Genomic DNA, 17,295 nt, shown 5'->3' with positions numbered 1-17,295 from the left:
CAGGACTGCCAGAAAGTTCAGAGAGAAATCAGCTTGATGGCATTTTCTCCCCTGAAGAAGGGCACACTTCTGACGCGGTTTCTCATCTTTCTGAGTTCACATTTGACTAGTGTGTGTTGAGTCACTAGTATTGGCTGCGTTCGAATGTTGTCAGGAAGTCGGAAACGTGTTATAAACAAAGGATGTCATTAAGTATAGGGGTTTTGGAATCGGACGTACGTGGATTCAAATCCCAGCCCCACAACCTGGGGACCTTGAGCAATCACACCACGCCTTGCACCCTCGGCTTCCTTAATCTATAAATGTGGATGACAGGGGCCTACTTCCTAGTGAGGATCAAATGAACTGAATCCATATAGATCACCAAGCAGAGCTTGTCAGCTGGTAAGTGTTCAATGTTAACGATTATGATTATTACCTTTATAGGGGCTATCATTCCAGTGAGGCAAGGAGCAGACTTGGAGAACCCTGTATACCCAATATCAGGTGCAATCCTGAGCCCAGTTCTCAGGCCAGATAATCAGGAATGGAAAGATCACCATCGCCAAGCTAGGCTGAAGCTCTGTGAAGGCAAGGAGCATGTCTGTGTTGTTTGCCACAAAATTCCTAAGACCTGGTCTGGTGCCTGGCACCTACTCAACACAATTAACCCTTGAACATGAGCGTTAGGGGCACCAACCCCCTGCGCAGTAAAACATCCGTGTATAATTTGTGACCCCCTCCCCAAATTTAGCAAATAGCCTCCTAAAGACTGGAAGCCTTACTGATAACATAAAACGGTCAATTAACTGTTAACATATTTATGTTGTGTGTATTATGTTAAAATAAATATGTTAACAATTGACATATTTGATATTATATGCACCGTATACTATATTCTTACAATAAAGTAAGCTAGAGAAAAAGAACTGTTATTTAAATAAAAAAAACATAAGGAGGGGCACCTGGGTGGTTCAATCGGTCGAGCATCCCACTCTTAATTTCGGCTCAGGTCATGATCTCACAGTTCGTGAGATCGAGTCCTACATCAGGCTCTGTGCTGACAGCGTGGAGCCTATTTGGGATTCTCTGTCTCCCTCTCTCTCTGCCCCTTCCCCTCTCTCTCTGTCAAAATAAATACATAAAAAAAAAGTATCATCTTTAAAAAAAAAGAAAAGAAAATCTTAAGGAAAATACATTTCCTGTCTTTATCCCCCAAAAATCTGCATGTAAGTGGACCCATGCAATTTAAACCTGTCTTGTTCAAGGGTCAACTGGATTTACTAGATGAATGAATGAATGAACGAACGAACGAACAGCTCCACTGGACCAGGACACGGAGCTCTGTCTGTTGGAGCTGTGTGGCAAGAATGTCACAGGGCCGTTGAAGGCCTTCTTGCTGTGAGTTTCAGGGCCCAGAGGCATACTTTTCTCTCATAGCAACCCAGACCGGACTGCGTCCCATTCTATAGCTAAGAAGATGGAGACACAGAGATACAAAGCAGTTTGTCCAAAGTCACGCAGGTAACGACTGAAGAAGCCCCCGGGTCAGCAGGACGCCCCTTCCTCCCTGCCGGACTCCATCTGCCCTCCTGGGCCCGGAGTCCAATTCTTCCCAGAGAAACAAGCTTGTTTCATTCTCTTCCTCACTGACCACAAAGACTCAGTTCTGTCCTCAGAAATGTTTGGAAAGTTTTATTTAAATGTCTTGTGTTCCCTTTTAACCAACACCAAAAAGAGAAAAAAAAAAAAAATTTGCCGTTCCAAACAGGGGTGTCGCTTCAGAGAGGAGTGGGCGTGCATGTTAAGAGCTGGGAAGTGTCCGGCCACCCTGGGGTTGGATGGCCAGTCCCAGTTTACTTCCTGGGAGCCCCTGGCAGCCTCGGAATGAATGAGCAAACCCCCATCCTGCAGGGAAGGACTCGGTCTCCCCTGCGGGTAGGGACATGAGCATGATGGGGCCTGGTGGTTCCAAGAGGGGAGGGGAGTGGGAAGGTCAGATCCGGAATGTTCCATGGAAGCTTCGGGGCCTCCAGGCCTGGAGAAATATGTTTGCTAGAAAAATAAGATGCTTTGAGAATTTCGGCAGTCTATGTTCTCTGCCTGCCCAAGAGAAACCTACTCTGTTGGCCAAAGGGGCAGCAGGGAGGGAGCAGAGGCCGGAGGCCAGGAATGGGTCTGGTGCCAGTGGAGGATTCCAGAGGGGAGCGAGGCGGGCAGCAGACTTTGGTTTCCTGGGTCCTCTTTCTGGCAGCTGTTGAGGCTGTGAAGGCCCCCCGCCTCCCCAGCCCTTGAGGTGTGGGCTCCCAGGTGGTGGGCAGTGCTGAGAGAGGGAGGCTGGCCATCTGTCATAGGCTAGTGGGTGCCTGGGCCGCGGGCCCTCAGAACAGGATGCCCAAGGAGGGCAGGGCCAGCAGGAGGAACAGGGGACCTGGTGAAGGGCCACCTGCCGAGCTGGCCGAGGCACAGTGGTCAAGGTTGGCACCGATGCAGGCCGCGTAAGCCATCACGTGGGGAATGTAGTTCTGCTCGTGGACGCCATGTAGCAGGTGCGCCATGGGACCCTTGGCGAAGACCGCCACGTCCTCCCCACCGTGGGTCTCATGGCGCAGGGGCACAGCAGACTGCGCCTGGTAGTTGTTGTGAGCTGTGGGCCAGAAGAAACACTTGCTGAGAGCCTGCCAGGGGACTGGCAGTCTGCAGCCACTTCCTCCCCGCTCTTTCAGGCTGGTTCACATGCCCTCGTTTCATAGAGGAGGAAACCAAGGCTCAGTGCCGGGAAGTCATTTTGTGTAAGGCCACGGGATTTGGGCCTGAGTCCGTTCTGACACAGAAGCCTGTACCCTCAACCCCCCAGAAGAGAAAAATCAACCTCAGCTGGGCTGTTTCCATTAGAAGGGAACAGTCAACCTGGGAGAGCCTCCTACCATTGGCTGCACAGTTAGACCCCCATGGGCTACTGGGGCAATCATGAGCAAATGAATATTCAACAGGAGGGAACCAGATGAATACACTGAGAAGGCTCAGATTTTGGAATATTATATAGCCCATAAAGATGGCAGTGTAACATAGCAGGCACCTGCATGTGCCGGGCACTACACGAAGCTCCTCAGACCCAGTTAGTCCTTCAGACAACCTTGGGAGCTAGAATTCTTTTAAGGAGGAAAGGGAAGCTGGGGAAGACCACGTTGCATGCCCAAGGTCACAGAGCTGCTCAATCGTACAAGGGGGTTTGAACTGGGATTGCTCTGACTCAAGTCCTGGCTCTTAGGAGACCCCTGACCTTGGGGTCTCCTACAGGGAGCCTGCAGGGTTCCCAAGCCCATCCCCAAGGGGCACCGTGTCCCCTCCCAGCTCTGGACTTTGACAATCTCACCGTAGTCCACCATGGAGACGTTCTCTCGTTCACCACCTACTACCTTGTAGCCAGGCCCATTGCCATACAGGATGGAGGTGAAGGGCTTCTTATCTGTGTCACTCACCATGGGGGCCAGACCTGCACAGAAAGGGATTGGCCCCGGAGTCATGTTGGAGTCTCCAAGCCCCAGCCTGGCAACCCTCAAGTCCCCTTTGAACTACTCCATGGAGCCACCTTCTAAACCTGGCTTACTTCCAACTAACCACCCCTCAGTTTTCACTGTGCCCACATCCCCCTCATCTGGTATTCCACCTGTCCGTCTGTCCATCCACCCAGCCCTCACCAGTCCATCCATCCATCCTCTCATTCTTCTATCCACCCATCACACAGGTAGCCACCCATCCACCCACGCATGCGCTTGACCCTACACCCCCCACCCATCCGTAACTTCTCTGTCCTACCCAATTCTCATGGATCCCACACGGGCCAGGCCCCGAGCTTGCTGGCTCTCCCGCCCTGCGCCTGCTCCCAGACGGGCAGCCCTGGGAGTGCCCAGTGTCCACCCCAACAGCGGCCCACCTACCAAAGATAGAGTTGCCACGGGGGGTATACCCGCCGAAAGTGAAGACATGGGAGTGGTCTGCAGTGACGATGGTCAGTGTGTCTTCCACGGACGTCATGGCGCCTGCCCGTCCAATCGCCTGGTCCATCTCTACTGCTTCATGCAGCGCCTGCTTGGCCTTGCCTTCATGATGCCCGTGGTCAATCCTGCCTCCTTGAGACACCGAGGTGGAGGGCTCGGGTGAAGGGGACGGAAGGCCCCACCACACTACTGCTGGATTAACCTTTGATGGGCCCCGTGTACCACGCCAGGCACTTTATGCGGCGTTCAACCTTTACAGCGGCTCAGAGAAGGTTGGCTGTAGACCAAGGGCTCATGCACAGAGAGAGCAAAGCCAGATCCACCTGACTGAAAACTTTGTGCTCTGTCTGTGTCCCCATGGGGCTCTCAGTGCAGCATCTTCAGCTGCTTGAAGGAGTCTGAGACCTCAGACAGACAGAGAAGGGAACCAGCAAGCCTGAGGTCCTACCGAGTGCCAGGCACAACAAGCCGGTGTCTTATTTCCCCATAACAACAATCCTGGGCAGAAATGGGCACAATCGGCCCCATTTACAGATGGAGCAAATGAGGCCTGGGGGCAGAAGTGACGCGACCAAGGTGGGAGTAGCGGGATTTGAATTCAGGCATGACTCTCATTCTCAGTGCCCGTGGCAAGCCTTCACAAAGGCCTCTGAAGCCTGGATCCTGTGCCGCCTCTCCTACATGAGCGCAAGATGCTTGGCTTTGAGCCTGGCTTTAAAGGTCATGGCTCAGGGCTACATGACCTGAGGGGACCCCTCCTTGTCTCTAACAGGAGAAGGATGCCTGAGTGGACACTCCCAACTCTGAGGGTCCTGAGCCGGGGCGGCCTGGCCGCCCTCCCTTCCCACTGGCCTGAGCCTCACCACTCTGGCCTGGCAGGCTGGCAGGGTGGGTCCTCCCTTTGTTGTGGCTCTGGGAGCAGTCACAAAGAGAAATGCTCCCAGGGGAGCCTGTGCTCACCACCATTGGTTCCTGGCTGGGTCCTTGGCGTCAGAGGCCTGTTCAGGCCAGGCTGAGACCTGCCATGCTTAAGTGGGAACCCTGGGGTTTGGCGAGAAAGCGGCCAAGCCGGCTTGGCTGCCACTGGCCTCTGGAAGGCAGAGGGGCCTGAGTGTGTGTATATGTGTGGCGAGAGTATATGTGCAAGTGTGTGTGTGTGTGTGTGTGTGTGTGTGTGTACCTCTAGAGTTCAGTGAGGCAACATCAGGAACCACAGAAGACAATGGCTATTAGAACTTTGGAAGATTCCGGAAACTTTATCACTTCCTCACACTTCCTATTGTTATTGACTTAGCTATTGTGTAATCATAATAATGGTAATAATAGAAACACGGAAGATTTATTCTCTGCTGGGCCCTGTTCCAAGTACTTTATGTCTCTGAACGCAATGGATGCTAATAACACTTCGAAGACTATTTTTGGCCTCATTTTACAGAAATGTACAGGTAGAGGCCGCAGCAGCAAAGAACACAAGCCCGACTCCAGTGCTTCCCATCAGCGCTGGGAAACCCTGTGGACGTTGGCACGCAGCACTGCCAATCCCCAAAGTTCTGGCTGTCCTAATCGGGGGGACCCGGGACATCCCAGGGCCTGCCCTGGGTCTCCTTTCAGGCACAGGACTCACGAATCTGACGCTGGCCCCACACGTGCCTAGGAACGGCAGATACACACCATCCAGCTGAGGGCTCCCGCAGACTGATGGGCATGTGTGGACGAGGACCCCGGGCCTGTTCCTTGAGCCCAGCCAGGCAGCCGCTCAGATGCAGGGGGGTCCATCAGGGCCTACTAATTTGTCTTTTGGAAGGAGTGAAGCTCAGGGGCCTCGGGGAGGGACCCCCAAAAGGAAGGCTCCTGGGAAGTCTTCTTGGACTAGTCAGCCTGACGGGCCATCCTCAGGCCCAAAGGAGAACGGCTTGCTGGGCTGGGGGCTTCAACGCCCTGCGTGCCCCATCTTCCCCAAAAGGAATCTCCTTCTCCCCAAAAGTAGACAGCTGTCTTCCCCATCCCCTGACCCCAGGAAGCTCCCAGGGAAGTGGCCCTGAGGCCAAGCCTGGGGCCCTACCTTCCACCAGCAAGAAGAAGCCTTTGGCGTTCTTGCTCAGGATCTTGATGGCAATCTCCACCATCTCGGAGAGTGACGGGTCAGTCGTGCTGTTCCTATTCAGCTCGTACTGCATGTCCCCCGGCTCAAAGAGACCTGAGGACACAGGACGATATGGATGGTGAGTTCTCATGACTCTGCAAGGAGGGCCCCGAAGGAGCCCGGGCTATCTCAGGGAACACAGGTTGGGCGCATACAGCTTGGGGTGAGAGCAAGCAGGGGGGCAGGGAGAAGCTCCTGTGGGCCCACATGTGCCCAGTGCTTTGAGAACATGCCTCCTTTTACCTTTGCAGCCACACTACGGGGAAGGGCTCACCGAAGTCAATTTTACAGAGAAGGAGACTGAGGCACCGGTGCTCAGTAGCTTGGTATCTTCGGCTGCTAAGTGGGAGATCTGGGACTTAAGCCCATCAGCCCAGCCCCAAGCCTGAAGGCCTCCAGGCATGGCACCACAGCCCCCAGGCTGAGGGCACGGATTCAATGGGGCAGATTGCGTGTGCACCTACGCATCATTTACAGGTCAGGTGTGAAGGGTATAGTGTCCTGTGTGGTAAAATGGTAGAAGGTTTGGCTCACGTCTGGGTTTCCTCACTTGTGAAATAACACTGATCCATTCTTTGACCATGTCACAAGATTCCACATGTACCGGGGTGGTATTTCTAGTCCTGGATGTTCTTTTAGAACACCTTACCCCTTCTGTGAGTGGGGGCACAGTCAAGCAAGAGCTCTAATGGACAGAATGCTCACCGTGTGCCACAGGCCGTCCTAAGTGCTTTGGAAGCACATAGGTGCCAGCCTCCAAGATGGCACCCAATAGTCCCCGTCTTCTGGAATTCACGCCCTTGTGTGTCCCCTCCCACACCAAGACTATCCTGTGTGTCCAACAGAATACTGCAGACATGATGGTATGTGACTTCCAGGCCAGGGCATAAAATATTACAGCCTTAGCCGTGCATACTCTTCTGAGGGAGGCCAGCTGCCATGTTATAAGGACACTTCAGCAACTCTATGGAGAGCTCCATGTGGCGAGGAACTGAAGCTTCCTGACAACAGCCTGCGCCAACTTGCGAACCTTAGGAGTGAGCCATTACGGAAGCCCCAGCCCCAGTCAAGCCTTCGGATGACTGCAACCTCATGGGAGACCCAGTGGAGCTGCTCCCAAATTCCTGACCCCAAGAAACTGTGTGAAGTAATAATGTTAACTCGTATTTTAAGCTGTTAAGTTTGGAGATCGTTTGCTACACGGTAACAAGTAATTTATTTATTTATTTTTTAAATATTTATTTGTGAGAGAGAGAGACAGACAGACAGACAGACCGAGCATGAGTGGAGGAGGGGCAGAGAGAGAGGGAGACACAGAATCCAAAACAGGCTCCAGGCTCTGAGCTGTCAGCACAGAGCCTGAGGCGGGGCTCGAACTCCAGAATGGCGAGATCATGATCTGAGCCAAAGTCGGTCGGTCGCTCAACCAACTGAGCCACCCAGTAGCCCCCCAACAAGTAATTTACACAGTGCATTGGCAGCCCTGAGGTAGGCCCCATCATTAGCCTCATTTTACATTAGTCCTACTCTACAGAAGAGAAAACTGAGGCGTTGAAAGGAGAAACCACCCGCTCAAGGTTGCAGAGCTCATATGTGGTAGAGTGGGATTTGAACCCAGCACTCTGGCTCTAAGATCCATGAGTGGGCCTGTTGTGCTGCATGGGAACATGTATAACTCTACACACCTGTGTGTGCTATAGGGTGTGTGCTGTGTGACCCAGGCAAGCAGAGGGCTGTGTGTGTGTGTGTGGTCTGTCTAGGGGATCCTCCCAGGTGCCCAGCTTTGAGCCCATAACCTCCAATGATACACCCAGGACCTAGAGGTGTGCTCTTTGGAAAAGGTTTGTAGGAAATTTTGCCACCACTCACTGGGCACAGCAGCCAGGTGGGAAAGGGGACCCAGGTGTCGGCGTGGTGGTGCTCAGGGCCTCATTCCACCTCACCAGGGCCCTGGCTCCCCACTCCCCGGGGGACATCCCCCAGTCAAGACCGGCAGAGACAACCCGGCTGGCTTCTGCCCTGGCCACACAGCAAGGCTGGCTCCAGGCCTCCTGCCCCAGCCGGGGTTTGGATTTACCTGGGCCCTGATGTTAATGAGCTGAGTGGGATGCCACAGGTCCCTTCCCCTACCTGAGCGTTACTTTCCCTCTGTGCTCAACGGAACCGTTCAGTTTGCACAGCCAGCAGATTTCAGGCCCAGTTCTATGAACCAGACCCCCTTCCTCACCTCTCCCAGGTCCTCGACCTGAGAGCAAAGGTCCCTAAGTAGAGGGAGGGCTGGGACCTTGGCCCCTCAGGTGCTGGACTCACAGCCCCAGCCCCAGGGCACCCAGCTGGGTGTCCCCTACTCCACACCCTCCACTTACCCAAGAGGTAGTCCACGCTGTAGGGGTCAAGGGTCAGGAGTTCGGTGCGGTTCCAGACATAGTGGGAGTGCTAGGAGGAAAGGCCAGTGTCAGCCACATGGGAGCTGGGGGGTTGGGAGGACAGAGCCCAGTGGGTCTCAGGGACCGGGGCACATATTTGTTTCCTTCAGTCATTTACTAACCCCTCCCTGAGGACCTCCCATCTCTGCCTTCAAGAAATGACATATAGGCAATTCTAATGCAAGGGAAGAGAATTCCGAGAGACCAGGGGGCACTGTGGGCCCAGAGGCAGGATCAGGGAGGGCCTCCTGGTGCAGGTGATGTCCTAATGGGGCCCTGGAGGACAAGAAGCCATCGATCAGCCTGGGGTCAGGGAGGAGAGTTTCAAATAGCAGGGAGGGATCATGGAGCCAAGAAGAGGAAGGTGCAGGTCACCAGGGGCCTTGAGCACCCACTGAGGGGTGTGGGCTGTGTGTGTTCTAGAAGCTGTGGAGAGCTAAGGAGGAAGTAAAACCCTAGGTCTCCCCCAGCAACCTCATCTAAGGGGCTGATAAAGGAAGTGCTGCTTCCCCAGGACAGAGGCCGCAGGAAGAGGCTGGCTGACTTAACTGGAGATGTCACCACTCAGCACCAGAGCCAGGGGCTACAGTACCGCCAGGACTCAGCTGTGCATCCTCAGGAGAGCCGCTTGCCTTCTCTGGGCAATGGCATTGGGATCTGTGGTTTTGGAGCCTCAGTGACTGTTAGGGAAGGAGGGCGGGAAGGCTGAGGAAGCGGGGTTCCCCACCCCTGCTTTGCTGAGCTGGTTCTCCTGTGTTACCTCATTCAGGTCTCGCGTCAGCCCTACGAGGGAGATACTGTTATTCCCATTTTGCAGACAAGGATACTGAGTCACAGATGACAGAGCCACTGGGAGTCTGACTTCAGCATCCACTGTTCAGGCATGATTTTCGAGGTATGTATGGCCTACCTGGGAACCCACAGGGACACCCTGTCCGTTGACTGGTGTGGGTCCTGTCTCTCCCTCTTGGAGTCTAGATTGAGCTCCAGGGTTAAGCACCTGCCCAGGCCAGAAGGACTAAATCCTAGCCCCATGTCCCGCACAAAGAAACTGAGGCTGGGAGGGGCAGTGTCTCTCTGGCTTGGGCCAGGAAGGGGCTCGGCCCGGCCAGAGCTGACTCAGAGAAACAGAAAAGGTTCAAAGCGGCTCAGTCCCACCCTCATCTACCCTGTGGGGGCCACCCCCAGGCCCCTGCCTCCACCTCACTCTTGGCCCAGCCCCATCCCACAAGGCCTCCCTGGGGGCCAGTCCTGGAACCCTCAGAAACCCAACCCCAGAGTGACATCAAAGTGGCTCCCAGGCTGCTCCCCACTGTCTTCAGCCCTGACCACAGTCATTTCCAGACCCCAGCTGCCCCAGGCCCAGCGGCTGCCAGAACCACTCCAGGGAGCCAGCGCTCAGGCCCTTCCAACGCTCCAGCCTCCCGTCCCCAGCACGTGCCCTCGCCAGGGCCAAAGCCAACTCAAGATGGACGGCTTCCACCTCCCACCGTGGCTCGCACCCTCCCCTTCCTGCCACCTCCTCCTCTACTCCTCCTCCTCCTCAAGGCTTCTCAGCCCCTCCCTGTGGTCTGTCCCCTCTGGGTTCCCGTAGGTCCTGGGCTTCCAGCCATCCAAGCACACAGAGATCCACATCCCTTTGACCATCTGATTCATCCCTTGGAATTCATGCCCGGCGAGGGGTCCCACACACAGTAGGGGCTCAAGTGGCCTCAATGTCCATGCAGGTGACTCTCTGGCCCCCTCTCTTCACTGCCTAGTTCTCCTGGGTGCCCTCCTCTGAAGGGAGGGATTAATTGAGCATGTATTATGTGCCATTCATGTATCTGTTAGATCATCGGAGCCCCTCAAGGTAAGAATTATGACCCCCCACTTACAGAGGAAGAAACAAACTGAGATTCAGAGAGAGGCTCCCCAGAGCCCCATTCCTGCAGCCACCTGGCCCCTCAATGGGTTACCTTGTGTCTCGGTTTGAAGCTTTTCCAGATGTCAACGAGGTTCAGGCCGTCCAGCCTCGTGCCCCTGGCCTTCTCGTCCATCTCATACTCCACATCGGTTCTATTCTTGGGGAACATGTACTTCCGGCCACCCCCCATGATCACCTAAAGGGGACAGGAAACATCAGTACCCCAGGGTTCCAAGCCTCAAGAGCTGGGCTCCTAAAGGCACCGGGAATAGTGTGAATGCTTTTCCAGCTTAGAGAGTCTTTTTTTATTTTTTTATTTTTTATTTTTTTACATTTATTTATTTTTGATAGAGACAGAGCACAAGTGGGGGAGCGGCAGAGAGAAAAAGGAGGCACAGAATCCAAAGCAGGCTCCAGGCTCCAAGCCGTCAGCACAGAGCCCGATGCGGGGCTCGAACCCACAAACCGTGAGATCATGACCCGAGCCGAAGTCGGACGCTTAACTGACTGAGTCACCCAGGTGCCCCTCCAGCTTGGAGAGTCTTGGTTCCGGTCCACACTGCCTGCCCTGAGCCTCTGCTTTTCCAAGCAGGGAGATGAAATCATGAGTCTATTGAGACCATGGTTTGGGGCTTCTGGGTGAAATACTAGAGGCACTGGTAACTTCTCCTACTTGGTTTTCCAGAAGCCTGACTCAGCTCCCACTTGCATAAGATAACACGTCTACAGAGGACTAACTGCATGTCAGGTACATTTTTTTTTTTAACTTTTTAGAATGTTTATTTTTGAGAGAGAGAGAGACACAGAGTGAGCGGGGGAGGGGCAGAGAAAGAGGGAGACACAGAATCGGAAGCAAGGCTCCAGGTTCCGAGCTGTCAGCACAGAGCCCGACGCAGGCTCAAACCCACGAACCGCGAGATCATGACCCGAGCCGAAGTCGGACGCTTAACCAACTGAGCCACTCAGGTGCCCCTTCAGATACATTATCTTAATCCACTTCATACCAAGGCTGCAGGGGAACCTGTGTCCCCATTTTCCAACTAAAGAAAGGGGAACAGAAATGTGATCTTTCTCCCCTAAGGCCACACAGTAAGGGACACGGCCAGGATTTGATCGTGAGGCTTCCCTGACCCCAGCACTGGGACCCTGGTGCATCTGCAGGGCCGAGGACAGGGCCTCCAAGAGCCTCCTCTCCCCTGTGGGAGACAGAATGCCACAGGCGAGAGGCCTCTGCCAGGGAGGTCTCGGGACAGCCCAGCTGGAAGCCTGGGCAAACAGTGGCCAGTGCTCACGTCTGTGTAGTCCCCGCCAGGCTAATTTTACTCACCACGGCTGGCGTGCGCGGGCGGACGGACGCGGGACTGTTTGTTTTCCTTGGGAGTCCATGTTTGAAGTCCTGACTATTTTTAAAATGGGGCCAAGAACACAACAGCCGCCGCCTGCGGTGACCGCCACACCGGTGTCCTCCTGTCACCGCGGGCGCCAGGCCAGGCCGCCGCCCCTCGACACCTTGGGAGAGCAGAACCCGGCCATGGCTGGCCTCAGCTCCACTGTCCCAGGCCTGGCATTTCCTAGTACTGTTCTCGCCCTTCCGCTTCATTCGCTCCTCAGAACCCAGGGGTCCGGGCCGACGGTGGAGGTGGGGATGGCACCCGCGGCCACCCTGGGTCACGGGGAGCTGGAAAGGGCACGGGCTTGGAAGTCCAACTTGGGTTTGACTCTGACTCTATTGCTTACTGACCAAGGGCCGGTCACTTCACCTCTCTGAGCCTCGGTTTCCTTATCTGTAAAATGGAAGTAACAACCACCCACGGGATTGCTAAGGAAGGAAATGCAGTGATGCGATATAGTCCCAGCACCCGGCTGCAGCCCCAGTGGGCAGTGTTCTCACTAGCAGAAGTAGTGGGATATCAGAGTATTTCCAGAGAGGCGAGTTCCTCACTGCCAGCCCCAGCCAGGAGCTCTGGGGGCAGGGCAGGCTGCGAGGGGAAGGAGAGGGGACCCCGGGTCACCGGCCCCGGCTCCCCACCCCTGTTCCCACAGAACCTGACCCCTTGGCATTTTCAGAGTGGAAAATGAAGCCCCCAATCTTCTTGCCTGGAGCCTCATCATTTCCAGCCCCAGCAGGGACTTCACACGCTCATTAAACTCCCAAATAACAGACTTGCTGTTTGGCTTTGGGGTTTGGGTTTGTGTCTTTCTTTCTTTCTTTCCTTTTTTTTTTTTAGCAAAAGATATTTATTTTCAGGGCGGACACCAGGAGTTGTGTTTCATGTGCAGCCGGGGGGCTGGGGGGCTTTGGGAAGGTTGAGATGCAGGAGCAGACGGGAGGGAAAAGGGCGAGAGGAGAGAGGAAGGAGGGCAGTCTTCACCCTGGCCCACCTCTTCACTCATGCCCCAGCTGACGCTCCAGCGGCCTGAGGACCCCCGTCCACCCACACCCCACGGAGAACTCTTCCCTAAGCTCCTGTCCCCCTCTCCGGCTGTTCCTGGCACATCTCCCCAAGGAGCAGCCCCGTAATTACACCCTGCACTTGTACAACAAATGTTCTCACATCCATGACCTCATCTCGGCCTCCAGCGGCCCCGGGAGGGGGCAGGTGGGGCTCTCTATTCCTGTTGCACAGGTGGGGAAACTGAGGCTCAGGAAGGAGAAGCAGCTTGCCCCAGGATGCGCGTCAGGTGGAGGCAAAACCAGGACAGAGGCTCAGATACAGATACAGGCTCACGAGGAGGGATCAACGGGACTGTTGGTCCTGAAATGGGGTGCTCAACCCACCGCCTGGGAAAAGGAAGTCATGGGTGGGTAGAAGGGCCTTGGAGGCTGGGGGGAAGCATTGCATGGGGGACAGAAGGCAGGTCTGGGAGCCAGTGCAAACTGGCTGGTGTCTGGTGGTGGTAGAAGCGGGTGAGGGGTAGGTGGGACCCGGGGGCTTTCTTTGAGCCTCGCCGAAACCCCATTTTAGGTTCAGGGAGCTAAAGTCCCCTCGCCCCCTCACCAGACCCCAGCAGTGGGTAACAAGAGCCTAAGAAAAGAACAGCTGGACGTTCTCATGTAAGAACAGAGTAGGGACCCCTCTGAGCACCACGTGGACAGTATCTGGGCTGTAGGTGTGCACCTGCACGCCTAAGCCTGCTCAGTCTGCCGAAGCTATGCTTCAGGGCAGGGGTATGCGGCTCGTGCATAAGGCTAGCACTTTCTGAGCCCTCACTAGGTGTCAGGACTTACTCGACTCTGAGGGATTATTTTATTTGGATCTCTCAATGGGCTTACAAGTTAGGTACGTTTTACAAACGGGCTATAAAAGGAATGGGTATAGAGGTTAAGCAACTGACCCAGGGTCACACAGCTAGCAAGGATTTGAAGCCAGGAAGTTTAAAAACGAGAGCTTGTGCTAACCACGGCCCATACCACCCTTCCTCTGGGTTCGCTAGTTGAGTGCGTGGGACACGTGCCTGTCAGTGCACGTGTGAGTGTGCAGGGCAGGTACTCCCCTCAGATGGCCACTGTGTCACCCCTACCTCCCCGTGTGGGGGTGGGGGGCTGGTGGTGCAGCGCCAGATTCCAATTTACAGGATAATCCCTGGGCGCCTGATTCTTGGGGTGTGGTGGTATAGCCACATCAGGGTTTATCCCTCGGCCCCACCGCGGAGACAGCTTCCAGCGCTTCCCTGCCCCAACCGCAAATCCCCTAATGGGCCGGGAGCCTCCCAGGTGTGTGGGGAGCCAGGCCGAGCTGCTTTTCCTGAGCCAGCAGAGGCCTGAGGCCCAAGGCCCGAGGCCCACCGGAGGCCCGGCCTCACAAGCCCGCCCGTGCCCGATTCAGCTGCACCCCCCACACTCGCCTCGATGTCCCTGATGTTGTGCATGAGCTGGTAGGCGATGTCCTTGCAGCCCTGACTCAGGGCCTCCGGGGGCATCTCGTTGTCTGAGTACCAGTCGCGGTCAGCAGAGTGGGCGTAGGCGGCACTGGGGGTGGCGTGGTTCACTCTCGTGGTGGTCACAATGCCCACAGATTTGCCTGGGGTGCGGGAGAGGACAGTTGGCTTTGTCTGGGAATGGGGATGTCCCAGCTGCCTTCTCCCTCCCTCTCCTGACTAAAGACTGGCTTCCCGTCAGTTCAACAGACTGCCTGGGCCTCAGTCTCCCCACCAGTACTGAAGGAAGGGGTTGGTAGGGGGAGTGGTGGCTTCTGAATATCTGGGCAGCACAGCTCAGACACTCTGCCTCTGTGGCCCTCCCCTTCTTGAGAGCCCTCAAGCTGTGAGCACCTGGGCCAGAATCCTCCCCTCCATCACACACCCCACGGACCCTGCCTGGGTCCCCTGCAAGAACACGGGGGCTCTCCTAGGGGCCCTCAGGTGGTGTGGCTCTGTCACTTTCCCAGTCAGACTCATACTCTGACCCCAGAGGTCCTGGGACACGGGCCAGGGCCTCCCCTGCTTCCAGGGAGAAGAAGGGAGAAGTAGACACTGAACTCCCACCGGGCTACGTCCCTTACCTTTTCCTCACACCAGATGTATGAGGGGGCAAGGTTTTCATGCTCGCTTTAGAGTCAAATAAATAGACTCAGGGAAATGAGCCGGGACCAGAGCCACAGCTGAGTAACCCCCTAAGCCACTAGCCCACCCTGTCATGGAAGGGGTCCCATGAATATCTCACAGATGCCCAGACATCAAAGCTGGAAGATCCCTGGAGAGCATCTTTCTCTGCCCTCTCCCCATTATACAGTGGGGCAGACTGAGGCCCAAATACAGCTGGGCCCCATTCCCTGCCACTACCCCCACTCACCAGAGTCCTTGGCCCAGCGCAGGATGGAGGTGACTTCGTTCCCCTGAGTTGTGTTGCACTGGGTTCGCTGGGTGGCTGCGCTCACCCCCACGGTGCCCTCGTTGGCCTTGACCCCACATAAGTAGGCGGTGGCGGTGCCTGCACTGTCCGGGACCTGAGCGTTGGTGTTGTATGTCTGCAGGTGGGAAAGGAGGGGCAGGAGTCGGCCGGGCCTTTCTGGTGGCCTTCACATCACCCCCACTCACACCGTGGGGGCTGGGGCATGATGGAGACAGAGGCCTCCTATGGCCTTGGCTGAGCCCTGCTACCTGCAGAGGTCCCCCCAGAGCCACAGCATCACCTGGCTGCCAGCTTCCTGCCCCCACTCCCTGTGCCCTGGCAGCCAGGGCAGCAGGAAGGGGTGAATACAACCCTCCAACATGCAGAGGAGTGGGGGCTGGTCACTCGGGCCTCCCTCAGGGTCTGGGGCTATGGGAACCAGCAACGGGGAGGGGGAAGCAAGTAAGTCCCGGAGCGGCAGGGAGGGGGGTAAGGAGGGGGCGACAGGGCTGCTGAGTTCTTGAAAAAGCGAGGCTGGGGAAAAGGAAAAGGAAAAGGGAAGAGAAGCAAGATCTAGAACGGAGGAAATGGGGAAGAGCCCCCCTCCCCCATTCAGACTTCTAGCTGAGACCCTGAAACTATTTGCCCGTCTTCCTTCCCACCAGCCTGAGAGCCATGGAGAACATTCCAGGCCCTGCCATTCCCCCAGCAGTGAGCCCTGGGCCTGACCCAGAGGGTCCAGAGGATCAGTATCACAGAGCACCACCAGCACCAGCCCCTACGACCCCAGCAGCAAGAGCCGTAGGGAGAAATCTAATTCACTTCTGGAGGCGCCTGGGGAGAGACCGAACACAAGGGATCCGGCGCGGAAGCATATAAACTGCGCGATTCCGTCGACAGCAAGGACAAAAGCAGGGCAGCTCATCTGCGGTGTCGGAAGCCAGTGGGCGTCGGGTGGGGGGTGGAACGAGGGACTGGAGGAGAGCTGGGGGACTCTCGGCGGCTGTCACGTTCAGTGTCGCAGCCTGGACGCTGGTCATACGGCCACGTGCGGTTTATACGCTGGCGCACGCACGCTCTCCTCTGTGCGCTTCATACTTCAATTGATTTTTAAATCAATGGCTAAAACCCTCAAAATAAAGTCTCGGGAAGCAGCTGCTGCCATGCCCATTTCACAGGGGGGCCTGCGGAGACCCCAGGAGGGCTGACCGCCTAGCCCGCAGGCTGGATTCCCCTGCCCTTCCTCGGTGCTGCGGGCTTGGGGCCGGAGCTCACCTTGGAGAGGGCCACGTAAGGGAACTTGTCCATCTCCAGCCTGGTCTCCTCCCCGGGATTGTGGTGGAGCTGACCCTTGAGGATGCGGGCGGCCGTCACCGTGGAAACACCCATCCCTGCGGCAGGGGAAGGGGGCGCCTCAGTCTCTCGGGCTCCCCGCCTCTCCATCTCGGGCACCTATAGAATTCTAGTTTTGCCCGGCCTGGCTGGGCAGTGGGCACTGGAGCACGGCTCTGTAAATGTGACCAGGAGGCCCCTTTCTCCCTTCCCTCCCCAGACCCTCAGAGACCGCCTGGCAGAGCAGACCTCTTGGGTCCACAGCCTGGACCCCCATCCCCTTTAAACATGCCTCCCAGGGCCCCAGCCTCTTCAACACAGCCTGGCTCCCCAGGCCCTTCCCTAGGTGCCCCCACCCAGCCCTCTCCTTCGGGCCCCCAGGCCTCACCGTCTCCCAGGAACATGATGACATTCTTAGCCACGTTGGTGTTGAGCTTCTGAAGCCTTAGGGCATTTTTCAGGGTCTGTTGAGCTTGGTCCCTCCAGTACTTGGGGTCTTTCTCTTTCTCTATATAGACAGAGAGGCAGAGTTATCCGGCAGGGATGGGGGGCAGCTTCCCATCCCCAGACATTACAGACCCCCAACTTCTCGTGCCTGAGGGCAGGACTGCCTGGACTTGGGGGAGGAAGCAGCAGCCGTCAGTCTCAGACGGCTACCAGGTGGCTCGTCGACAGTT

The 17,295-nt window shown here is 56.1% G+C and overlaps 1 protein-coding gene across 3 annotated transcripts in view; it reads right to left on the bottom strand.

The window, feature by feature from the left end:
- Nucleotides 1-1,651: 1,651 nt before the first annotated feature.
- Nucleotides 1,652-17,295, bottom strand: part of ALPL (alkaline phosphatase, biomineralization associated) — a 58,272-nt gene continuing 42,628 nt past the window's right edge. For 2 of the 3 annotated variants that reach the window (XM_030327232.1, XM_030327229.1), the window contains exons 3-12: nucleotides 17,007-17,126; nucleotides 16,562-16,677; nucleotides 15,248-15,422; nucleotides 14,302-14,477; nucleotides 10,508-10,651; nucleotides 8,490-8,559; nucleotides 6,043-6,177; nucleotides 3,921-4,112; nucleotides 3,356-3,475; nucleotides 1,662-2,626 (exon numbers count right to left, since the gene is read on the bottom strand). In XM_030327232.1, coding sequence (XP_030183092.1) covers nucleotides 2,361-2,626; nucleotides 3,356-3,475; nucleotides 3,921-4,112; nucleotides 6,043-6,177; nucleotides 8,490-8,559; nucleotides 10,508-10,651; nucleotides 14,302-14,477; nucleotides 15,248-15,422; nucleotides 16,562-16,677; nucleotides 17,007-17,126 — 1,514 coding nt within the window. In that variant the 3' untranslated portion in view covers nucleotides 1,662-2,360. Of the gene's footprint in view, nucleotides 2,627-3,355; nucleotides 3,476-3,920; nucleotides 4,113-6,042; nucleotides 6,178-8,489; nucleotides 8,560-10,507; nucleotides 10,652-14,301; nucleotides 14,478-15,247; nucleotides 15,423-16,561; nucleotides 16,678-17,006; nucleotides 17,127-17,295 lie in introns of all 3 variants that reach the window. The other variant, XM_030327231.2, reaches the window with a different exon arrangement.

This window comes from Lynx canadensis, chromosome C1 (genome assembly GCF_007474595.2).
Source record: "Lynx canadensis isolate LIC74 chromosome C1, mLynCan4.pri.v2, whole genome shotgun sequence".
Lineage (NCBI taxonomy): Eukaryota > Metazoa > Chordata > Mammalia > Carnivora > Felidae > Lynx > Lynx canadensis.
The sequence above is the reverse complement of the archived record's forward strand: the minus strand, read 5'-3'. Positions and strand labels throughout refer to the sequence as shown.